The 24,770-nt window shown below is 41.0% G+C and overlaps 1 protein-coding gene across 1 annotated transcript in view; it reads right to left on the bottom strand.

The window, feature by feature from the left end:
- Positions 1 to 17,074, bottom strand: part of LOC133116640 (contactin-associated protein-like 5) — a 111,525-nt gene extending 94,451 nt beyond the window's left edge. Inside the window, exon 1 of the mRNA XM_061226451.1 lies at positions 16,891 to 17,074. Coding sequence (XP_061082435.1) covers positions 16,891 to 16,969 — 79 coding nt within the window. The 5' untranslated portion in view covers positions 16,970 to 17,074. The remainder of the gene's footprint in view (positions 1 to 16,890) is intronic.
- Between the last annotated feature and the right edge of the window lie 7,696 nt (positions 17,075 to 24,770).

Genomic DNA, 24,770 nt, shown 5'->3' with positions numbered 1-24,770 from the left:
GCTTGCAAGGCCACGAAACGGTTACCGTGGGATAACCGACAAATCCCCAAAGAGCCGCGTCCATGAGTCAGCCAGTCCCAGAGCCCGACGGCTATGAAGCGGTGTTTGTGTGGAACGGCAAGGGGCAACGTGGCGCAGCGGGGGGCCAGAGAGCCGGCAGCGAAAGCACAGCGTGGGGACAGAGAACCGGACGCAACCGGCCGTGGCAGCTGCATGAACGCGGCCCACGCCACGTGCTGGGCGGGGGAGCGACAGCCGGGGCAGGATTGCAGGTCCGACACCGCCGGAAAATGGGCCGAGCAGAACAAAACCGCCCGCTTTCAACCGCGCTGAACTCTGAACCGCCCCACCGGCTGTTCCCTTTGACCAGTCCTCGTTATATAGCTCACAGTTCCACGCCACCATGGCGATCTTTACAACACAGCTGGTCCAGCTGACCATGCCTGCACTACCAGAACAGAAACAAAAACTCTCGCCTGAGTGTGAATCCAGTTCAATTCAATATTATATGTATAAAAACAAAGTATGGCAATAATTCAATGTTGCACATTAAGTGAGATTGGAAATAACTGGTTATGTTTTTTGGACAGAAATTGAGAAGATTCACCAATCTCCCTTTGTGTTTCTTGGCATCCTGCAAACCAAATGCTGTAGTGTGGAGACTAGTGTGGAAATTGATATGCTATTTTAAAAGTCTGGATAATCTTTTAAATATCTTAAAATCTTCAGAACGGCTCAAGAAATTCATTAGCTGCAGCTCTTCATGAAATGAATTTGGGCAGATTCCCTACAATACAGTAATTACTTAAAATGCCATTGATTACTAGCAAAGAAATAAAAACACATTCCTTCTCTTCCTCAAACTGGAGATGGAAAGCAGAGATGTGGTTAATGCAAAAGATAAAAAACCTGCAATGCTCAATTGTTTCCTGCCAAAATGGTCTCATATGCACAGCTAAAAATTGGCACCTCATAGAAAAGCCCTTGTTTCAGATATTCTATTCTGTCTGGAGAGCATGTTCCTAAATTACCATTACCAAATTACTCTTACATGCGATAGACTAATTACTGAATGTAAAAAATTGTGTCAGATGTAAACTCCATTGCTACAATTAGAGCAAGAATATTATTACCGTACTTTTTCCGGACCACATGAGTAATGATATGTTCAATTTATAGTTAAATTATATTGACATTTTCAGATTTTCAAATAAGATATGGTACCTCTATAAGTACAGTACATCCACCATATTGTTTGGTACAAGCACATATTTTTTCTAGATTTGTCTCTGTACTCAAAAAATGTACATATTCTTAAAGTGTAGACACCCTTTTATTAAGGGGTATTTTGGTCTCAGCATGTAGAAATGACAGCACCTTTTATACAATACACTGACCAGGGGACAAAGTACACATTTCAGGGGACCATAATTAATGCATGTGCAAGAGGTTTTTCAGTATCTGGTCTGATTATTGGCCATGAAATTCAGTGTTATTGACACAAATAGGGAATAGGGTATGACCCCAGAAGTAGCATAAGCAATTATGCCATGTGAAACTATCATACAAAATGCATGCAGAAAATTATATTTGTTCTCATTACCAATGCAAGAAAGGGAGCACTGAATGGAAACCATTCTTTCCATTAATAAAAAAATAATAATAATATGCCTGGCCCACACTCTCTATTGAATGTCAGGTCCATTTGAAATCAACTACTTTTGTGAGTTTCCAAAGGAACAATGTAATGAAACCAAAGTAGTGGAACTTTCTTGCATTCAATAAAACACTCATTTCAATGCCTTTCTTGGCACATTGACAGGTGCATTTATAGAAGTAGTTCAGGTTCTGCTGGGTGGTCAGAAACCAGCTGTGAACCTGCAATCTTCAAGTTATTTTCTTGATCAATTGATTTCAGTTTCTCTGGAATGGCCACAAAGGCTATACACTTTGATGTTGGCATAATGTTCATTTCTGACAATGCAGAAGGCAATTTTCTTGTTCGCAGCTGTTAATAGAGGTTATCAGTTTGTTGTCTTTCAGGAAGTGACGATGAATTCAAATTAAGCTTAATATTCAGATGAGATGTGGCTTGTGTTTATTAAATTATTTAAACAAAATGATTTAAAATAAAGCTAGTAAATATATAAATGAATAAATAAACTTTCCACATGACAAAAAGGCTTAATAAATGCAAATACACTCAGTTAGCACTTTATTAGGTATGTATTAGACTTATTATTACTTGTATTTTTTTTCTTCTTCTGCTGCTGTAGCCTATCCACTTAAGAGTTATGATGCGTCGTGTGTTCAGAGATGCTGTTTTGCATACCATTGTTGTAATGTGTAGTTATTTGCGTTACTGTCACCTTCCTGCCAGCTTTGACCTGTCTGACCATTCTCCTCTGATCTCTCTCATTAACAAAGTGTTTTTGCCCGCAGAACTGCTGTTCACTGGATGTTTTTTTGTTTTTTTCACACCATTCTCTGCAAATTCTAGAAACTGTTGTGCATGAAAATCCAAGGAGATCAGTAGTTTCTGAGATACTCAAACCCCCTGTCTGGCACCAAAAATGATTTCCATGGTCACTTTGATCACATTTCTTCCCCATTTTTACATTTGGTCTGAAAAACAGCTGAAACTCTTGACCATGTCTGCATGCTTTTATGCATTTAGTTGCTGCCACATCATTGGCTGAATAAATATTTACATTAAGAATCTGGTGTGCAGGTCTACCTAATAAAGTGCTCAGTGGGTGCAGATAATTATTTTCCAATGAAAATAACTGACTAAAAACTGCAAAAGGAGGACATACAACACATTTGGTGAGCCAGACGAAATGTAAAAATGATGCAGAGCAGTGATGTTTTATGTGCTGAGATTAAATTGGGAGCAATCGATTAGAAAAATATGAATGTGAAAGGGGAGGGGGTTAACTTGTTCCCCCTTGTTACCCTTAAATAGACACACAGTATGCCTTGCACTGATGAATCATGTGATAATAAAACATTCATAAATTTTCATAAATATTCATCAACAGAAGAGGCCGTCATGATCTCTCATAATTAGTCATTTATTGAAACAGTATCTTTTCTGCTGAAGAGGCATAATTTCTTATTGAATACATTTTTGTATTTTTGTAGTTGAATATGTATTAATTGGCTTTAAATAATAATAATAATGCATTTAACAACAATACCATAAAATGACTAAAAAGTATTTCTGATTATGCCAAGCTCATCTTCAGGCTTATTTAAGTTCAGAGAGGAAACGTGGCGGAGTATTTACGCCGGCCCGTGTGCACTCGTTTGTGCCGATGCATCACAGCCTGGGAGCTAAAGCTCAAAAAACCATGAAAATTCTACACAATACGTTGAATGTATATTTTAAATTCTATGCATTTATTCATGTTAAATTGTAAGCTAGTATTTAAACTCCAGCCCGTAATATCTGTATTTATGCCAGCCAGAATGTCTGGATTTCCCAGATCCCTAGAACTCAGATATCATATTTTCAAAAGACCCTCATTCCCAACGGATTTGTATTTCTGTGTTTCTCCTGTATAGCAAATAAAACGGTAGTGAACCTAAACATAGTGTACCTACAGTAAACCACCTCCGTACACTGTCCCACATTGCATTCTATCCATGTGTTCAGAAAGCCAAAAGGTTGTAAAGTGTGATCATTTTCCTTCTAGGAAAAAGCAACTGTACTTGTTTGATGGTGTTAATGGTCACAGATTAATAACCGCATAGGCCACAGGGAAGGAAGGACCCAAAGTATTTCACATGAATAGGCAGCCACCAGCTAATGGCAGGTTTGAGTAGAGGGCAGCACTATTTGTCCTTATAACTGTCCTTGGGGCACCGAGCAGAGCGCTGCACTTTTTTTCCTTCTTCTTCCTGCTCATCCCACACACAAACAATGATAACCTCTGCTACTTTCTGTAAGCTTGCAGCTATCAGCACAAAGGTTATGTCAATGTTGACATTTTCAATGCGCTGTGCACCAAAGAGTTATCCGCTAATCCGCCTTGAAGGAGTGTCTTTAGCCAAGGGAGCGTGGCGGGCCCTGCCCGGCCTAGTTTGCTTCAGTGAGAGATACTGCATTGTGAGCGTCGTGCTGCTGGAAAAGAACAATGTACGAGGGGTTCCACACAGTGGCTTCACTTTTACATAGGCTTGTAGCTGTTCTGTTGCGGCCTATCAGCAGATTTTTAGAAACTTGATACATATTTTTATTTGGAACATGAAATTCATGTGGCAGCGTGGAGGAAACAAACTCTTCACTTCTATACTTTTACTCTACAAACTTTTCTTCTATACTGTCCTTAAATCAATACACTCAGGGAGCACTTTATTAGGTATTTATTAGACTTCTTTTTTTAATCTTCTGCTGCTGTAGCCTATCCACTTCAGAAGTTTGACACGTTGTGTGTTCAGAAATGCTCTTCTGTATACCACTGTTATAATGTGTGGTTATTTGTGTTACTGTCACCTTCCGGTCAGCTTTGAGCAGTATGGGCCTGACCTCTCTCATTAACAATGCATCCCTGCCTGCAGAACTGCTGCTCACTGCTGCTCACTGAAAATCCCAGGAGATTAGCAGTTTCTGGGATACTCAGCCCATACTGTCTGGCACCACCAATCATTCCACGATCAAAGTAATTTATTCCCAATTCTGACATTTGCTATGAAGAACAGCTGAACCTCTTAACCATGTCTGCATGCTCTTATGCATTTCGTTTCTGCGACATGATTGGCTGAATAAATATTTGCATTAACATGACGGTTTACAGGTCTACCTAATAAAGTGCTCATTGAGTGTACTATTACAGCATAAATTTAGATGCCATAGTATATGCAAGCGGGAAATTAAGAATGTAGTATCGTTAGCTCGGAAATTGTTTATTAGTATAGCTTTAGATGGGCATCTAGTAAATCCATTCAAAATGTGGTCTCAATGCTGCAGGTGTGTTCTCAGGCAGTGTGGGAAGATGGGCAGTGACTGTGCAGTCCTGACTGTAGGAGCCCATTCCACTAATTGGGGTGCCAGGACACAGAGGAGCTGTGATCATGAGGAGAGTAACCTGCCAAAACAGCATCAGTGAAAGGCAGCTATTTTTGTGAATTGCTATTACCAAAAATATTTTACGATGTTTAAAGGATAAATGATAAAATAATGAAAATAATGCTTCTCATTCACATTTACATTTACATTTTAGTCATTGGCAGACGCTTTTAATCCATAGCGACTTACAAGTGCATAGGTTCTACCATAAGTCAGAGCATCACATCCAGAAACTCGCAAAATACACAGGAAATGCTGTTCTAAACATAGTTGTCATCAGAATTTTTTTTTTTTTTTTTGGGGGGGGGGGGGGGGGGGTTAGACAAGGATAGGGATATCAGAAAGGAGGGGCAGGGGAAATCAGGGGAATCACCCATTCATACACACACTGACGGCGATTGGCTGCCATGCAAGGTGCCGACCAGCTCGTCAGGAGCATTTGGGGGTTAGGTGTCTTGCTCAGGGACACTTCGACACAGCCCGGGCGGGGGATCGAACCGGCAACCCTCCGACTGCCAGACGACTGCTCTTACTGCCTGAGCTGTGTTGCCCCACAAGGCTTAAAGGATCCCTCTCATAATAATAATAACGATAATAATAATAATCTAGAAATAATGCACTCAGTAGAGTGCAGTCCTCTGATAAGACATAATATTCTCCCCTCATATATATGTGCCCAGCTAATGTCTTGGCAATCCAGTCATTCGTTTTCGAGACATGTTTGGCCTGATGGTGGCACTAGCAGAAAGGTCACGGGGTCACCAAAATCTATGTGCTTCATCCAATTGTTTCATGAAACTCCAGCTATTGCTTTTCCAGATATGTCAATCATGATCTCAACATTCGGCCTGATGGTGGCACTAGAGGAAATGTCATGAGATCTCCAAAATCAATAGGTTTGTTCCACTTTGCAACATGAATGTACATGGGAAATTTAATGGTAATCCAGCCATTGCACTTCCAGATATGTCAATCACAAAATGAAAGTTTGGCCTGATGGTGACACTAGAGGACAGGTTATGGGGTCACTGAAATCGATAGATTTACTCCTCTTAGGAACACAATTCTCACACAATATCTGGCCATACTTTTCCTTCCACATGTCTTTCACAGATGGACAGATGGACAGATGGATGTCATTACATAACCTCCTTGGAGGAGGGAAGAAGAAGAAGGATGAGATTAATGGTTTTTCATGTTACAGGGTGCACCTTGTTAGTGTGTAATGGAATCAGAGCAAATGGATAATATGCAAAGTGTGTCAAAACAAAGAGCTGCTTGCACGCATGCTACTGATTCAGATATAAAAACGGCATTTAAAAAGAGCTCTGCCTGTGTTGTCCAGCAAAAAGAAAGCGGATTATAATACCATGCATAGAACAAAGTGGTTTTCCACATTCCCTTTTGGCATTTTTTGTGGATTGGATCGATAAACTATTTAGCGATTAAGTCCTGATTAATACATTATTGTCTGTCATACAATCGCTCCAGTTACATTACGGGATATCTTTTGGATGCATGGTGGAGATGTAAATGCACTTTGGCAGTGTAGCACTGTAAGTGTCCATCAAAAAGGTCAGCACATATCCAACACGAAGATGTGACTTGAAATGTGTTATTCCTATATTGAAATGTCAGATTATAATGTTATCGTAATCAAAAGCACTAATACTATCGGCAACACAAATTAATTTTGTTGGTCCCATTTTATATAACCCTTATAACAGTGTAATAACACCAACTATACAGGCATATAACTACATCGTACTTATGACGTACACTACATAGGATGTGTTGCAATTGCACTAGGTCACATTCTAAGACGTTCTGCTGAGCAGAAGTTCATATTGAGATTTAAAAGATATCATGGTATGACGGCAGCCATCGGGTGGGAAATTGGTCTTAAAGTTGTTCCATGTACACAGCAGTTACCTTAATGACCATGTTCCTGTTATTCCATATTGATGACAAAATGTACAAAAAAAAAAGATTTTTGCTAGATTGAATGGCAGTGTACAACTGAACAGGTGTCAGAACTGATCGATACCTCCAGCATCGTGAACCCGAGCACTCGGTCCTGAATTCCCCACGAACAAAACCGGAGGACCTGAAGCAATAACACCCCGCATATCATTCAGACGCTGTAAGCCGCAGAAACAAGAGCGCTGCTCAGCAGTCAGATCCTGGAACCCGGCGCACTCTCAAGGCCTGGGGCCAGAATGCCAGCGCCACGCTGTCAGTCCATAAGGGAAGCAGCGTAGACATGCTGGAATTCATTATCCAGCCTGAAAGAAGAGAAGGGGGAAATTCTAGAAGGCTCCGGCTCACGGGCACCGGTGTGCGCAAGGCATCCAGCCCCGCGTGACGCTTTGATGACTCTAGAATCTGTAGTGTTTTGAGCCGGGTGTACAAGCTCTGTGTTCTGCCTGTTCATGAACAAGATGAATGTGATGTTTCTGCAACTTGAAGTTTTGGGGAAGAGGGGGAGAGATGGAAAGAGAGAGAGAGAAAGGAGGGAGTGAGAGAGGGGGAGAGAGAGAGCGAGCGCAACCTAGCCTCTAAATCCGTGTGTCTGTGTCGGTCTGTAGGTCTGTCTGTTTTGGGTAGAGGCATAGGCACCTATTCCAGTCTATATACAAGTATTTACCGATTTTGTTCCAAACCATATTGCAGCTGTCTTGTTCATTAAATATTATTTAAGAATATGTGCTGCTTCCAGGAAGAGAGCGGACAGAGAGGCGCTTGTTTACTCTGATGCTAGAGAGCTTCGTTATGGACAATTAGGGACTGCTGTTCCGCAACAAAGTCACGGGGGTCAAGAATTGTATTAACATTGCATTTAACATTGTATTAACATTGCTGTTCTGCCTTCTGACCATTTCGTCCATTGACACAGCAATTGCTTAATTAATTCAGTAATTCATTTCCAACTGGCAAAATAATTTCAGTGGAGTTTTAGTATAAAGGTTTGTTTTCCTAACTAGTACTGCCAGGTCTGCCATTTTAAGGAAACCGGGAGATGTATTATTTTGTGAGACATGCAGGATAAAAAAAAAGAAGAAAAAAAGCATTTTATTTGTTTCTTGGCCTTACTCCAAATATAATAATTTACCAAAACACACATTTTGAGTTAATCAACGTGGAGTCATTACTGGTTGTTTTGTCTTAATGAACAACCTTCGTTATCCCTGTGAACAACCATTATTTGCCATTTTATTTTATTTTGTGAAATGAAAAACAGTTACAAAACTTGGGAGGATTCAAAAATGAAATGATAAGCAAATGGGGCTTGAAAAATAAATCACATTAAGTTTAAATGAATGAGTGTTGTGAAGGCACAACAGCTAGCAAACAGTTTATTTCTGGCAGTGCATCCTCACATTCAGCGTCTACAAACTAAATTTTCAATTCAAAGGATGTTCAAATTGAGTTTAAATTCATAAAAGGGCTCCAACTGATTTACTAGAAATATCTGGCCAATAAGAGAAAACTCTTGAGCAAATGGAATAAAATTTGAGTGTCATTTAAAAGATTCCTTGAGGGCATTCAGGCTATTGACTTTAATTGGAGTCGTATAAGCCTCTGTCCCTGTCTTCTCAGGCAGACAGGTGACATCACACAGGCTTGGGTTTTGGTTGTCGGTTTGAGCATGTCCGGTCATATTCTTAAAATGAAAGCACGAATTTGGAACTGCAGCCTCTCAAAAAAAATGGGCGTTACCATCCCTTTGCTCATAGCGGGTATCAGATCAGAGGAGTAACAATGCAGGAAGACCCGTGTGAACAGATGTAGGGGGGGTCAAAGGTTAGGACCACCTGCTCGTCTTTAAAATGTCATGCCTCCAACAGATCCATCACGCTGTGTAAAACATGCGGGGGCCATGCCACACAACATCACTATTCTCAGCTACAGCTACAGCGCTAATTACAGTATATTGCGCTGAAAAAAAAAAGAAGACCATTATCCTCTTCCCAGTTTTGCCTCTGCCATATTGTAAATCGCTTGTGCGGTCTTCCAATTTTCATTCAGAAGAAGTACTTACTAGCACCCTGCTGGTACCACCATAAGGGAATAGAGGGACTGGATTGGGTTGGATTGCTATTTAAAGCATATATACTCCCATAAATGGGTAGAGCACTATAACCACGTCAATAATTGTATGGAAATGGGGCATTGGGCAGTACTAACACTGAATTATTTTAGCATGGCAGATGGAGAGAGCATAATGCACCACCAAAATATTCATCCCTTTACTTTTACATTTGATTGGATTGATTTGTTAGTCCTGTCAGTTACACACTGCGTGAATTAAAATTCAGATACTGCTATTTTAAAAGGGGGGATTTATCATAAAAGCAATTATTGACGGTAATTTAGCCTATCAACTGATACTATGGTCAAACAGTCACATTTACAGCATAATAATATTATAGATCTTATTGTATTATATAAAAGAAGAGTTTTCACCCCATGGTCTCCTTGGAGATTTAGAACAGGTGATTAATATTGTCGTCTTCAGATGTGGACCACAGCTCCCTGCTCACAGCTGGGGTTACCCATCACTGCCGGGGAAACGTGATCCACGTAAACAGTGTGTTTGATGACTTTGAAGGGGAACGGGATGAAGTGACGATCTCGACGAGGCCGCTAGTCCCTACTGTCCTGAGACCAAGTGCACTGACAGGAAACACACAGCTGCTGCAGGCAGTGCGAACACCAAACCACACACAGCAACGACAACTTTGTGTCTCCGGACAATTCAAAAGATAGAACTATGACACTGTCGGTCCCGCAGATTAATGGTATAATAAAGAAGCTAATGGTCTCACCATTACGTTCAGTGCAGGAGTACTTGAGGAAACCATAATTAAATGAACCGTATTATTAATCACACATGATCAGTATCTGATCTTGCCATCTGGATTAGGGCTAATCCAAATCTTTTTTTTTTTTTTTTGCCAAGAGTGCAGTCTTGTACAAGATTAAGGTATTTTTGGATGAAAGGATCAACATCAACATCAACCGACAACAAATGACCAGAGTGCTTGTCCTCAGCCCTGATTTTCATCCTGAATCCCTATTGTGTGCTTCATTTCCTGCCTGCACTGTACATCTCTGTGGAGAATAATTCCAGTAAATCGGTGTGGAAGATCCACAGAATCTACCGCTCTTCAGCTGACCCAGAGGACAAACTCAATGCAGCAGCTGCCTTCTCCTGCTGTTCGTCAGAAGGCAGCGTTCTTCCTCAGCCGTGTCCGAGCCCAGCGATCCCAGCGCACACTGCAAGTTTCTGAGCTTAAAAGAAATTATTAAATAAATGGTCCGATTTTTGATTCGGTGCCCAGATACGTTTTCCTCCGGGGAGTTTTGTCTCACTGTGATTTCGTTTTTTGTGATTTTAGAAATGATGAAACGTTACCATTTCCCCTGGAAACAGCTCCACTCAGCATGCAGGCATTGTTCTAGGGCCATCTTCTGAATCTCTCCTACGCGGCTGCTTCCAGAGCAATGCACTACTGGACGCATATTCGGTAGGAGTGTTACAGGCTTCGCTTACAGGGGGGACTTCCTCTAATGAACTTCCTGTAGTTTGCTGAAGGAAGCCTTTTTCAAAATGACACTTTTGTTCTTAGTGCTGTGCTTTTTAAGTGCTGTCACTGGGGCGAAAGTGAAAAGGAAAACAAGCAAAGGAGAGATCAAGGAAGCACAGGAGCCCTACAAGGTTGTAAAACGGTCATGAATCTCCCGGTTTGGGGGCGGGCGGGGGAAAGGGGTCCTTGAAATTATTTGGCTATGCATTTGCACACTGTCAAAACAGAAGGCGAAGTATATTTATGATTACTGCAGTCTTTATATTCCGTTATTCACCTGCAATTTTCTCAGGTATGAAAGTAGACTCTTTCAGAAAGGATACAGTTTGTACCGTATACCTTCACTCATTACTGCTACCAAAAGCAGCGGTTGTTAAACACCGGCACCCTGACACCTATTAGTCTCTGCCTCGACCCTGGGAGGCTGTGGGTTTTGGTCGCCTGCCAAGTTGCACCAACTGCTTCTTAGTTTGGCACTCAAATTTCACATAAATTGATTGTGGGTAATGACCATACGATGGTCTGGAGTTCTGTACAGAGCTATATTGCTTATAATCTCTCATATAGTCTCTCAGCCGTGACGTAGAGAAAACAAAACGACATTGCCAGCCATGCATCATATTTTCCTGCATATATTTTATTACTGGACTGATTTCATCAGAAATAGCACCAGTCTTTGTCTGGGTAGCACAGAAATTGACTGTGGTTTCTTAAACTCAGCTAAGCTAGGAAAAAATATATACATAAACTAACTGAATTAGCTAGCTGGCAAGTATAGTACAGTTAACTCACAAATGGAGAAAGGAAGAAGTGGCAGGAAATTGGCAGTTAAATTATGGAGATGTTGTTAGTCACATTTTATTATTTTTCAAAACAAAACATGCATGAAGGATATTCTAATATTTTTCTAAAATATTTGAGTTAGAGCATCAGCCCAGAATGTGACAAAGGGATTAAATGAATTTAAGTAAGCCTGGTAAATAGGAATCAATGTATTTCTGTGTTATGAGTCACCAACTGCGATGACACCACGGCTGTGGCACTGCAATGATAATAGAAGGGTCAGGAGTTCCCACGAGGAGCTGATGGAATCCTTTCTTCCTCTTTGGGGAAAAAATATGCGGCTATATTTCTGGGATTTGTCCCCCTTAGCACTGAGAAAGCTGATCTGTCACAGAGTGTGCTGTGAATGTTCCAGAAAGGCTGTGCGCACCCCCCACCCAACCTTAAAATACGAGAATGACACACCATTTATGTTGGTGAACATACAAATCACCTGACAGCTGCTAGTAGACAACCCCCCCTTCCCCTCAACACAGACACACACACACACACACACACACACACAAACTCATACACACACACACACACACATACACACACACACACACACAGACAGGTACATAAGAAGGTAGATGTGTGGTAAAATCTTCATGTGACAGATGCTTGGGGCTATCCTGAGACACAGGCAACTACAATACAGTGGCGAGACAGCAAGAGGTACATCATTTACGATGACAAAAAAAAAGAAAAGGTGCTGAAGAGGGGACAAGGCGAGGCCAGCGTCTGAAAAATGCTATGCCCTGGCACTCCACAGCAGCGCGCTGCACCCAAGGACAAATCCTGTCCCAGTTAATTAAAACCAGGACAGAAAACTAATTACAGGCCTGCAAACAGGCAGTGCTGATGGTGGCAGGAATAACATGATGATTACACGATAAAACAACCCACTGGCCCCTCCAACACAATATAATACACTCAATGACTTTAGCAAAGCATCAAAAGTGGACACAAATAATGCACTGACTATGCTCGTCATAATGCGCATGTTTTGGTTAATTGGTTGTGAAGGGATTAATTCATGGACTTGATGTTTCAGTTCCATGTTTATCGGTTTTCCTTATCTAATAATTAGATTTTTTCTGATTGACAAAAATGAGAATTCTTCAATAAAGACATTGTTTAAACAGCATCAAAGCCTGGTTTGCAGCCCTATATCGACGGATAGACCAAACATTCCAAAGAAGGTATATCAGTGTGACCATCTCAATTGTATTTCAAATCTAATAAAGCATGAATGGCACAGATCACCCCGAATTATGCCCCCTTTTATACATTGCCCCCCCATTTTAGGAGACCAAACGTAATTGGAACATTGCCTTTTCAACAGTTTCTGATTAGTCAGGTGGATTCAGTCATTTCCTTAGTGTAGGTGTAAGGAAGCTTTCAGCATCAAAATCTTGATTATAGGCTTTTGATTGCGTGGAGTTTGGAGTCCGTTATTTGGCATTTGTGAAGATGAGAACCAGAGTTGTGCCAATAGAAGTCAAGGAAAGCCATTATGATGCTAAGAAATTAGTAAATAATACAAAAAATAATAATAAAAAAAAACAATATCAGAGACATAGGTCAAACAATAGGCTTATAGGAACAAACTGTTTGGAACATCATTAAGAAGAAATAGCACACTAGTGTATGTTTGGGATCATCGCCTTGCTGTAGGATTAAGCATTGCCCAATGAGTGTGTAGGCATTTCATTGAACTTGAGCAGATAAGATGCTTCTGTACAGATCCATTCTGCTGCTGCTATCAGCAGTTACATTATCAACAAAGACAAGTGAGCTAGCACCTGAGGGTGCTATACATGCCAAACCTATAACACCCACACTACGTTTCATAGATGAGCACTTTTCGGTTCTTGGGCAATTCATTTTAGCCCCCACATTTGCTCTTGCCATCACTCTGATACACGTCAATATTGTTCTTATCTGTCCACGAGACCTTTTTCCAGAACTCAGCGAGCTCTTTTAAGCACAACTTGGCAGAATGTAACCTGGCCATCCTGTTCGTGCAGCTAACCATTGGTTTGCATCTATACATTAAGATTGTAGCCTCTGTAGATCGGTTTGTGAAGTCTTCTGAAGAGATTAGTCGCTGACACATCAACACCTGCCACCTAAAGAGTCATGTTAATCTGTCAGACAGGAGTTTGGGGGTTTTTATTCATGATGGTGAGAATTATTCAGCCATCACCTGTAGAGGCCTTCCTCGGCTGACTTGCCCCATTACAATTACTGAGCTCACCAGTGCTCTCTTCCTTTTTGTTCCACACAGTTTATTTTGGTAAGCCTTTTGGTTGGCCAATGTCTCTGACAGTTCTTATTTCTCAGCCTCATAATGGCTTCTCTGACTGTCAGTGGCACTCCTCATGTTGACAAATACCACTAACAGACTCCAAAGGCAATCAAGACTAGATGCTGAAAGCTTTCTTATACCTGCACTAAGGAAGCAATTGAATAGTCTGTAAAGCGTCGTTGTGACTGTCCGCTGTGAAAAGCACAATACAAATACATTTGAATTGAATGCACACAACAAATCAGAAACAGCTGAGAAGCAAAATGTCCAAATACCTTTGGTCCCCTAAAATGGAGAGACTGTGTATAAAAAGGGATACAATTCATACATGGATCACCCCGTATGGCTGTACAAATTAAATTAACCTAACCTCAAATTAAAGGTGAAGGTCTTAACTTTAACTTCATATGCATTGTTACATTTCAAGTCCAATGTGCTGAAGCACAGAGTCAATAGAACAGAACCTTTACCACTGTCCAAATACTTACGGACTGCAATGTATATGCACACAACAGTTTGGCCAATGTATATGCACATAACAGAAAACAAAATTGTTAGCCTACATAGACTATTGGTGTCCATATTCATATTCATATTCAAAATAAAAATTCTGAATATGTTTAATTTACTTATCACTTATCTATACTTATCTTATAAAGTATAACTTAACATATTTTACACTGGGCTATGAATGTTTCAAATGGAGTTTGGACATTGATATGCGCAAATGTATCATGGTATCACTACCAATGCACCAATCACACATGGTAGTTAGTTAGAGTTCAGCTCTCAATTAATTTGGTTTTACTGCTGTTTTAAATTGAAGTCCATTGTGTCAACTTGGTATAATCAAGGACCAAATGTTTACCAATGTGATAGTGCTGACACCAATTCCGGGACGACAGCAGCCAATTGGATTTGCCTGAATATAATAATAATAATAATCCTACCATTCTTCAGCTGACTTTCTTGCACGTCACGTGGCCTCTTAAATTTCCGCTCAAGAAATTTCTACCATTCAGCGTTTCATCAACTAACCTTTCCGGAGCTGTTCTAATGGCTAAACTCAATGAACACGCAGACGAGTCAATGGCTCTCGGTCAGCACCTCATCATTCTGTAAGCACTATGCCGTTGGAAGTGACAAGTGCGAAGAAACAACTCTCGGCATCTATTTCACAGGATATATGCCACTGCATGTAGGTGGAGACAGGAGAACGGGGATATTTTCTGACTACGGGCTCTTGACAGGTAGATTTCGCAGTGAGTAATGAGAGGCGCAGCATCTTCAATCCCTTCGGAAACGAAGACACGTGCTGGACCGTCCGCATCCCATCCCTACTCAGTGACCCGACAATTACCGCCCGGGAGATCGTAAATACTGCGTCAGACGCAGACTCACCAGATCTAAAAAGCGGTCCGAGCCTGAGCGACAGAACAGATGCTATCCATGTAGCGAGCGATTAAAGGCGATTTTCACTTCGCTATGCTCTCACCCCAGAGCGCTCGCCTCAGAGGCCACGCGAACTGACAACAACAAATAAAAGTGAAATAAGGCACAACCGTGTCTTTCATAACGTCCAGAGTAGGGAGGGCACGTTTCAGATTCAAGTCTGAATTATTGTTACTGCTTTGGTGTTTATCACGGAAACGGCTACTTGATGTTTTATGTCAGTGACACCTCCAAAATGAAATAACATCGGTTCGTTCTAAACTACATAATTAGACTTATATGGCTTATAATAATCGCTCTGCATGATATGCAACTTCATTACGTGGGACTCGAAGATGAATAAATAAAAATACGGTATGGATTAATTCCACTAGAGAAATGCCCTCCAGTGGAATAAAAAAAAAAATAATAATAAAAAATGAAACGACACCAGCAGGCCTACGTACAACAAATAAACAAATAATTATTCATGTTAATATTTGTAATATTATTATTATTATTATTATTATTATTATTATTATTATTATTAATACACTGCAGAACGTGCGCGTTTCAATGGAAAATAAAAATAGGGGCAAATGAGCAGTGTAACGATGTGGAATAGTTCCATATATTTTTTCAAAACACTTTCCATGGGGATTAAGCTACTTCATCCAGTTTCGTTCGCTATTCTATTTGTAATTTTAGTTAGGGGGTGGGGGGTTACACGGACCTCTGTTGACGCTGCCACAACGCAAAATACGCTTCTTCTCAGGACGATTGCATTACTATGCGTTTGTCACACCTTGTTTCAAAATCCCGTTGTAAAATTGCATAAATGCTAATGCATTAGATTCGATGCGTCGCGAGTGCATGAGTAGCTATTATCCTCATCGTATGCCCGAAAGTCAATTTCAGTGGCAGTTCCTGAAGTTCGTCCATGCTCAATCTAAGTATACTACGACGTTTCACTCAGCGCTCATTGGTCGAAGGACGGCCTTTAAACCGAAAACACACCTCCGTTATGCATCCAAACTCAGCACAATGAGATCCAGGCATAGCCTACAAACTTTGATTCCTGCTGCTGGTGTGAATGCAGAATGACAAACTCAGGAAGATGGATATAGCGCAAAACTAAATGACTAAAAGCAGAACATTCCAGTCAAGACGGATGTTGTCGTACTTAGGTCTCGTGACGTGATCTTTGAAAATATCCCACGTGCATTTCCTTCACTCATAGCATTCAACACTCGGATGTTAACGCATCACAAAGCGAACGACCACATTCAGTTTAAGATGCCACCGTTTGCGAATTCATGGATATTGAGAAAGGGGTTAGGTTTTTAAAAAAATAACACCCCTTTCAGGATCAATGTGTTGGCCATAAAATTTGTTGCCCAGATCTGGCAGACGACATCCCCTTGCAAAAGCATTTTTAACAATAAAGTGATGGGCATCATCTTTAACTTGACATCTGGTATAGCGGCAGATGTCAAACAGTCTATACCTAAACCACGTTCTGATTATGGCTCATATTCATTAAAATGGCATCATACATTTAGAATTAAAAAAAAAAAATTATGTGAGGTAATTTAAACATGCACATATCCTTTGACATTCTCGCAAGTGTTTAACCACAACCCACATTCCACTGTACTTACAATTATTGGCAGCTAGCGCTGATGTAAATACACTTAACACCATGAAAGTAAAGGTCCAATATCTGCTGCGCGATTCCATCTTCGTCGCGAGGGAACGGCTATCCAGGCGGTGATATATCCTCAACCCGTTAAAATATCCCCAGTACGTGTTGCCTCCACTTGCTTTAGCTCCGGAGTGCGTCCTGCTCTCTAACATGCGCGCAGGGTTGCCGCTGATGATCACAGAGACGCGAACTCCAGTCTTCTTAAGGACGTACAGCGCTTAAAGAATCTCTCTCTCTCGCGCACCCTCGCTCTCGCACTCTCCCCCCCCCCCCCCCCCCGCCCCCATCCCCCATCTCTCTCACCCCCCTCTCCATCTCTCTCTATCCCTCTCTCTATCGGCGTGCGCTCAGCAGTTAGTCGGTATGTACAGGTGTTTAAAAAATAAAATATTATAACAACGAATGTTACAGTATACAACGACACGGGTCAGAAAAAGGCTTAGATGATATCGAGAGCGTCTTTGCGTTTGCAGTTCTTCACTTCTACACTTCACGTCTAGGCGAATCGAATATTCACAACCTGCCGTTACGCGTTAAAGTTAAAGTCATCTGCCATCCAGTCTCATTCTACCGATGTTCGTGCAAGCGAACAGAAAGGTGTGACTGTCATAATATGTTCAACAGCGCGACAACGGCGGAAGTGTGCAGCTTCTGTTTAGTTGTCAGTGTTGACAATGACAAGGACACTTTGCCCAGAAGTAAAATAAAATAAAATAAAAACACGTTTAAACGTTAATGTCTCCAAAACAAAAAAAGTGTGTCATCACAAAAGTAATAGCGTGCCCAGCGTTTATCATTCACAGATTGATTCATCGCTTTAGAATGTAAGCTCAAAATGTGTATGTGTTAATTCGCATAAGAAAAACTTCCGATAGGCTGCTTTATCTCAGAATTGGGTTGACAAGGAGAATTGGGTTGACAAGGGAATTATTTATAATTTATGTGTTATGCACAGGCTCAGCAAGTGAAAGTATTTTCCATGCAGACAAACTATGCCATTGGCTTTGTGCTTCAAAAAATTATTGAAATGAAATACAGTGTTTGTTCACTGCAGACCACAATGGCACAGGATTATAAACACTGTACATGCATGTAGATGTATTAGGCATACATTTCATTCATTCATTCATTCATTCACACATGTATGTCACCTTAATTTAGTCAACAACCACCTACAATGTGAAACTAAGAGAGCAAAAGAGCTAACCCAGTTTCTATCTGATATTACACTTCCTCTATAAGTTGATGACACACTGAAGACACACTCGGATCCAACCAAATGACTCTACAGTATTCGGCACTTCACATTACAGCAGGTCAAAGACCCCATACATACTGCTGAAGCAACCAAGGAGCTTTTCAGGGCAAACAAGTGGAATGCTCTTGACTGGCCAAGTGAATTAGCTGACCTGTATCCCATTGAACACACATTTCACTTGAAGACACGACTGACGGCAAAACTCCCTGAAACAAACAAGAACAGAAGATGGCTGCAGAGAATCACCGGGGAAGATACCCAGAGTCTGGTGATGTCAATGGATTGCAGAATTCAGACAGTAATTCAATGCAAAGGATTTGCAACCAACTACTAAATATGACTTAAGAATGTTAATATGTCCAATTCATTTCGATCCCCTAAAATGGGGGAAGCATATATGAAATGGGCTGCAATTCCTATACTCTATCAGCTTTTTCTTTTCAAATTGAAATGATGTCTCTGTCCAACTACTTACAGACTGCCCACTCATGTGGTGTATTGAAATGAAAAGTTTCTATTTATTATGTTTCTCTGCCTTGCATTGAATACATCCAAGCACTGTCAGGTAGATGTGGGTGAAGATGTCTTAAAGGTATAATATGTAATTCTTTATATAAATACATTTCCTTTTTGATTGGTTATAATTGGTACTTTATAGACAATAACAAATACATGTATAACTAGAGAAGTGCATGTCCTAAATAAAATGTGGTGCTGCTATTGCGAATGCTATTCTAATATACTGTAGCTGTCGGTAGTTGGTAAGCTGTACGAGGTGATTGCTATAGTCTTACTAGGCTGTTGCTAGGTGTACCAGGAGGTTTATAGGGTCTTACTAGGTAGCTGGTAAGCTATACCAGGTGGTTGCTACAGTCTTACTAGGAGATTGTTATGTATAGCGTATGGTTGCAAGGGTCTTACTAGATCAGATGGGTTCCCCTACTAAGTCAGGTTCTGCTCAAGGTTTCGTCCTGTTATTTATTATTTTTTATTTTTTAAATTGTACATTATTAGCTGAACTTTTATTTAAAAAAAAATAAAGTTCTGGATAGCCTAAAGCAGTGGTCATAGAATTTCAGAATAGCCATTAGTAGTAGTATTTGGTGTGAAATATGTTGCGTTAAACTTAGTTCACTATAACAGGTATATTAGATACTGTATAATGTGCAACAAAAGCATCATTACCAAACTAGTTAAACATGAGTGCGATTCAACCAGAAAAGAGCATATTGCACAGCTCATCACTTGTATGATTAGCCTACTAAGGACATGTTGCCTCTTCATTTTATTAAGCCAAGTAAACACTTTCGTGATTCTAGGGAATTGTTAAAGCCAGAATATACGAGCACACAATGTCATTACAGTGCAGGTTGATGAGGAACAGGCTACAGTGAAGATAAAGTTTGAAAGATAAAATCGACCTTCTTGCTGTTAGTAACATGTTTTTTCCACAGACGGCTGACCTCCCTTGCAATGGCAGCGTAGGCTATGTGACTGTACCATGTTGATGGATGGGAAATTCAAACCGCTCACAGCACAGACGAGAGACACGGCCAAGAGCACCGCAGCTCATCACGGATCTGATTAGGATCAGAAACGTCACTTGCCTTTGAAACGAAAAACAGCATTAGATGGATTATAAGGGAAAATGACAATGTCAAATGACAACAAGGGTTTGGATAGGATAGGGTTTTGCGTTTGTGGACTGTGGCTTGGAGTTGAATACCCGAATCAATTGTAAAATTAAAATGCAAGTTACTGTCTTTTAATAATAGTAGGCTAACCAGAAATGTGAAAATATTTGGTTGCTTGTTATATTTCCATTCAGAAGAGTCACCAGATTTCTTAAAACCAGCCGAAAAAACCCTGCAGCCTCCTTTGTTCAATTTGGAAAAAACAAGCGCAAAGTCACATATCCTATTAGCAGGCAACTATATCTACCGATAGTCTAGCTGTTCTTCTGTAACATTCCTGAGGTTTCATTCCTGAAATCAGGCCCCTGTTGTGTAGTAACATATCTAATGTGCTAATACTAAATTTTATTGTTCTGGCTGTGGTCCAGCCTATTGGAGCATGCTTGTACAGCCTATTAACGGGGTTCTGAAAACAGATTTTTAACCAGCTAATTGCGCCACTCGAGGAAAACCAACCAACCATTGTGATAATGCATAATCTAGCTAGCTCGCAGTCTAATCAGCTGGTAGGTAACAGCCATTCAGATATTTTACTTCTTTGATTTCATGTGTTGAAATCTTCTTCAACTGCAAGAAATCTGTCGGCAAGCCAAAGTTTCTGCCAAAGCGCATCAGTATTGTCAAGATATCCTTTGAAAAGTAGTTCCTTTTCAAGCAGACTAAGAGTAATGAAGACAATGGGGCGACATTTGCTCAGTCTGGCAGTCGGACGGTTGCCGGGTTCGATCCCACCCTGGACGTGTCGGAAGTGTCCCTGAGCAAGACACCGAACCCCCAAATGCTCCTGACGAGCTGGTTTGTGCCTTGCATGGCAGCCAATCACCGTTGGTGTGTGAGTTTGTGTGTATGAATGGGTGAATGAGAAGCATCCATTGTACAGCGCATTAGATAAAGGCACAATATAAATGCCAACTAATTACAATGAGCATGCTTGAGAATTGCAAGCAATTGTGCGTATGAATGTGCATATGTTTTGCTTACACAAACTCATCCAAAACACTGCACATGGCCACCACTACCAGCTTTCCACAGCTTGCCTAATCACTACCGCATCGAATGTGCAACACCAAAATCATGAAAAGAGTCCTAGTCTAATTGAACAATTTGTTCAAATTTTAAGAAAATTTGGTAAAAGCTGCCGTGTTCACACTTTCTGTGAATAATAGCTTCTGAAAATAATAGCTTCATGGTTGACCGCTCCAGCAAATGGGGTATGAAAATAGTTGGATAAGGAGTTGGATAGGAACATTTTTCAGTTTTGATATTTTCATGGTATATGCTGACAATACTGAGAAAAGGAAAACAACCCTTATTATCCTAATCTTTTTTAAATATGACTAAATTCTGAATAAAAAACATATACTCCTCACAGCAATACAATAGGAGTTTTTATTTACTCCATGTTAATTCTGTTTTCCTTGACAGCTCCAAATCAGTGTTGAATATTTCCCTTGGGGTCCTGTGGGCTACAGGATGTGAGCATCTACTACTTCCTCAATCCCCATTTTAAACTACAACTTTCAACCTTTCCATCCAAGAGAGAAGGTGAATTGGCTTTTCTCTCGCTCTCCCAGATTGTTCGCCAGAAGCCTTCCCCCTTCCTTCTCACTTGTACCCGTCAAGAGTCAAACAGCAACCCTATCAATTAGGGCCAGCACACTCAATCTCACTTCATCAAAAGCCACCCTGGAAAAGATCCTTTCGCTGCTATTCTGAGGAGCCTCTTTTGTGTGCCAAATTCAGAGGCCTGCAAGGAATGGCTATAAAATACACAGGCTATTTTCAAGACCTTTCCAGCTGCAGATATTGGGGGAAAAGGTAACATGTTTCTGACATTATCTTTGAAGAATAAAGTCAATAACTTTTTAAACTATGCAAGTAGAGCACACTGAAGTTTTAGGGGGGGGGAGGAATCACTGCAAGGAAAAAAGTTAGCAGTGTCTACCCATATTAAAAGTTTTTTGTTTGGAATAAACAAAATTGGCAATCCAAGAATGATATTGTACAGGTGGAGAATGGAATGATGGTTATGTGGAATTTCAAACTGTGCAACTCATCGTGTCAGTGCTCTGCAAGTTATATTCACGGATTCAATGTACAATACGAAAAATTTAATTTATCATCAGATTGGCGAGATGATCCCTTTTAATTACTCAGGGCATCAATGCAAATAGCAACAGAGTTCTTACTTGTTCTGCCTGGCTAATTAAATGTAAAAACACATAAAAAGGTAACCTTGTGTAACTGGTATTTGCAGGCAGCTATGCAGTGAGTCGACCATAAACCGCAAGGATCTATCTACTGCCAAGGTTATAAAAAGGTTGCAGGGGTCGATTTTAACCACATTAAAAAATAAAATAAACAAAACAAAACCATCAGATCAAATCCAGGCCTGGCACTTAGCCTCAAAGTGGAGAATTTTTCTTTCTTTATTTATTTTCTTTATTTAACTGATAATGGTCCTGAAAGCTTTTTCATGGTTTTCTGAATTTACCATCTTCCATCAGGATGGCATTATATTTGTTCACTTCACATTAAATCAGGGTGGTCAAACACTGGTCAGTGTCTGCAGGCCTTTTTGGTTTCCGGTCTTTGATTTGCCCCCCCAAAGTCATGCCCAGCACCCGACCCTCCCAAATGATAGAAATATTAAAGTCAAACCGTATTTACATTAACATTTGAGTCATTTGGCAGACACTTTTAATCCAAAGCAATTTACAAGTGCATAGGTTTTCCACAAGTTAAAGCATCACATCCATAACTAGTAAAATACACATGAAGGGCTGTTCCAAACAAAAATACTGTCATTGTAAGTGCAATATATATATATATATATATATATATATATATATATATATATATATATATTTTGGGGGGGGTTTACAGGGATATGGGGGGAAAAAAAGGGGGGGGGGATCAGGAGGGAGAACTAAGGTACAGTTTGAAAAGGTGTGTTTTTAGTTTGCGTTGAAATAGGGGGAGGGATTCTGCTGTCCTGACATTCCACCACTGAGGAACCAGAACGGAAAACAGGCGTGAACGTGCAGCTCGACCGCCAGGTGGTCATAGTGAGGGAACCATAAGGCGACCAGAGCTGGCAGACCGGAACAGTCTAGCTGGGGAGTAGGGAGAGATTAAGGATTGTATGTAAGGTGGGGCAGTCCCCTTAGCAGCCTGAAATGCCAACACTAGGGCCTTGAAGCGGGTGCTTGCGGCAATAGGAAGTCAGTGGAGGCCAATGAGGAGTGGCGTGATATGAGCCGACCTGGGCTGACTGGTGTTCAGGTGAGCTGCAGCATTCTGGACCAGATGGAAGTGCTTGATGGCACAAGCTTGGAGACTAGCTAGGAGGGAGTTGCAGTAATCCAGGCGGGAAATGGCGAGCGCCTGGACTAGGAGCTGGGTAGCTTTCTCTGTCAGGAGATGACGGATACGGCGTATATTGTAGAGGAAGAACCTGCAGGTTCTGGCAGTGGAGAATACTTGTGGAGCCAGGGTGAGGCAGTTATCAAGAGTCACCCCAAGATTCTTGGCCGTATGGGAGGAGGATACTACAAAGTCCCCAACAATCAGTGAGAGGTCAATTGTTGGAGAAGACTTAGCAGGGATGTAGAGAAGCTCAGTCTTGGCAAGGTTAAGCTTCAGGTGGTGGCAAGTCATCCATGCAGAGATATCAGCCAAGCAGGCAGAGATCTGTGTGGTGACCTGGGTATACCAGGAAAGAAAGAGTTGAGTGGCATAATCTTCAGCTTCATGGTTGTGTCAACTAACTTGGGAAAAAAAAGAAAAGAAAAATACAATTGCCTCCGAACATGTAAAACATGCACAGATAATGTAGCCTATTGCAAACATCCATCCATCCATCCATTATCTGAACCCCCTTATCCTGATCAGGGTCGCAGGGGGGCTGGAGCCTATCCCAGCATACATTGGGCGAAAGGCAGGAATACACCCTGGACAGGTCGCCAGTCCATCGCAGGGCACACACACCATTCACTCACACACTCACACACTCACACACTCATACACTCATACACTCACACACTCACACACTCATACCTACGGGCAATTTAGACTCTCCAATCAGCCTAACGTGCATGTCTTTGGACTGTGGGAGGAAACCGGAGTACCTGGAGGAAACCCACGCAGACACGGGGAGAACATGCAAACTCCGCACAGAGAGGCCCCGGCCGATGGGGATTCGAACCCAGGACCTCCTTGCTGTGAGGCGGCAGTGCTACCCACTGCACCATCCGTGCCGCCTCTATTGCAAACATTATTAATTAAATTAAATGGTGGTAAGCAACTGGGATTGCTGGGAAATATACCTGTGAAGGTTTGTGTCCAATGCCAAGTGTCGATATTTAAAAATGCGATGATGCAGAATGATGCAATTAGCTTGTTTCGGCGGTGAAATTTGAACATCGGCTTGTTAGGATGGAAGTGGTCGACAGAAAGTAAATTTGAAACACAGAAGTTGTGGAGAAAATGGAAAAATTTGTAGTGTTTTTCAGCTCCATTATCGGAAACAACATTTTGGCTAATAAAGTAAGATCGCTACAACACATGAAATCAAAGCAGTAAAACACTTACCTCCTAACTGATTAGACTGTGAGCTAGCTAGATAACGCATTATCACAATGGTTGGTTTGTTTTCCTGGAGCGGCGCATTTGGCACAAGAGTCAATTCTAACTTATTTGGCAGTCTTTCAGAACAGTTTTGAACAAATACAGTTCCTGATGATATGTATCAAGGGATCGGGGGAAAAACACCATGCTTATGCACTTGAACTTCTTCTGGCCAAAACCCTTTGCCTTGACCCCTAGATTCATGCATGCTCTTTAATGTCTGGACTAGTGCCTACAACTTCAGTAACAAGCCAG

This window comes from Conger conger, chromosome 17, assembly GCF_963514075.1.
Source record: "Conger conger chromosome 17, fConCon1.1, whole genome shotgun sequence".
NCBI classification, from domain to species: Eukaryota; Metazoa; Chordata; class Actinopteri; order Anguilliformes; family Congridae; genus Conger; species Conger conger.
This window is presented reverse-complemented; position numbering and strand designations above follow the sequence as displayed.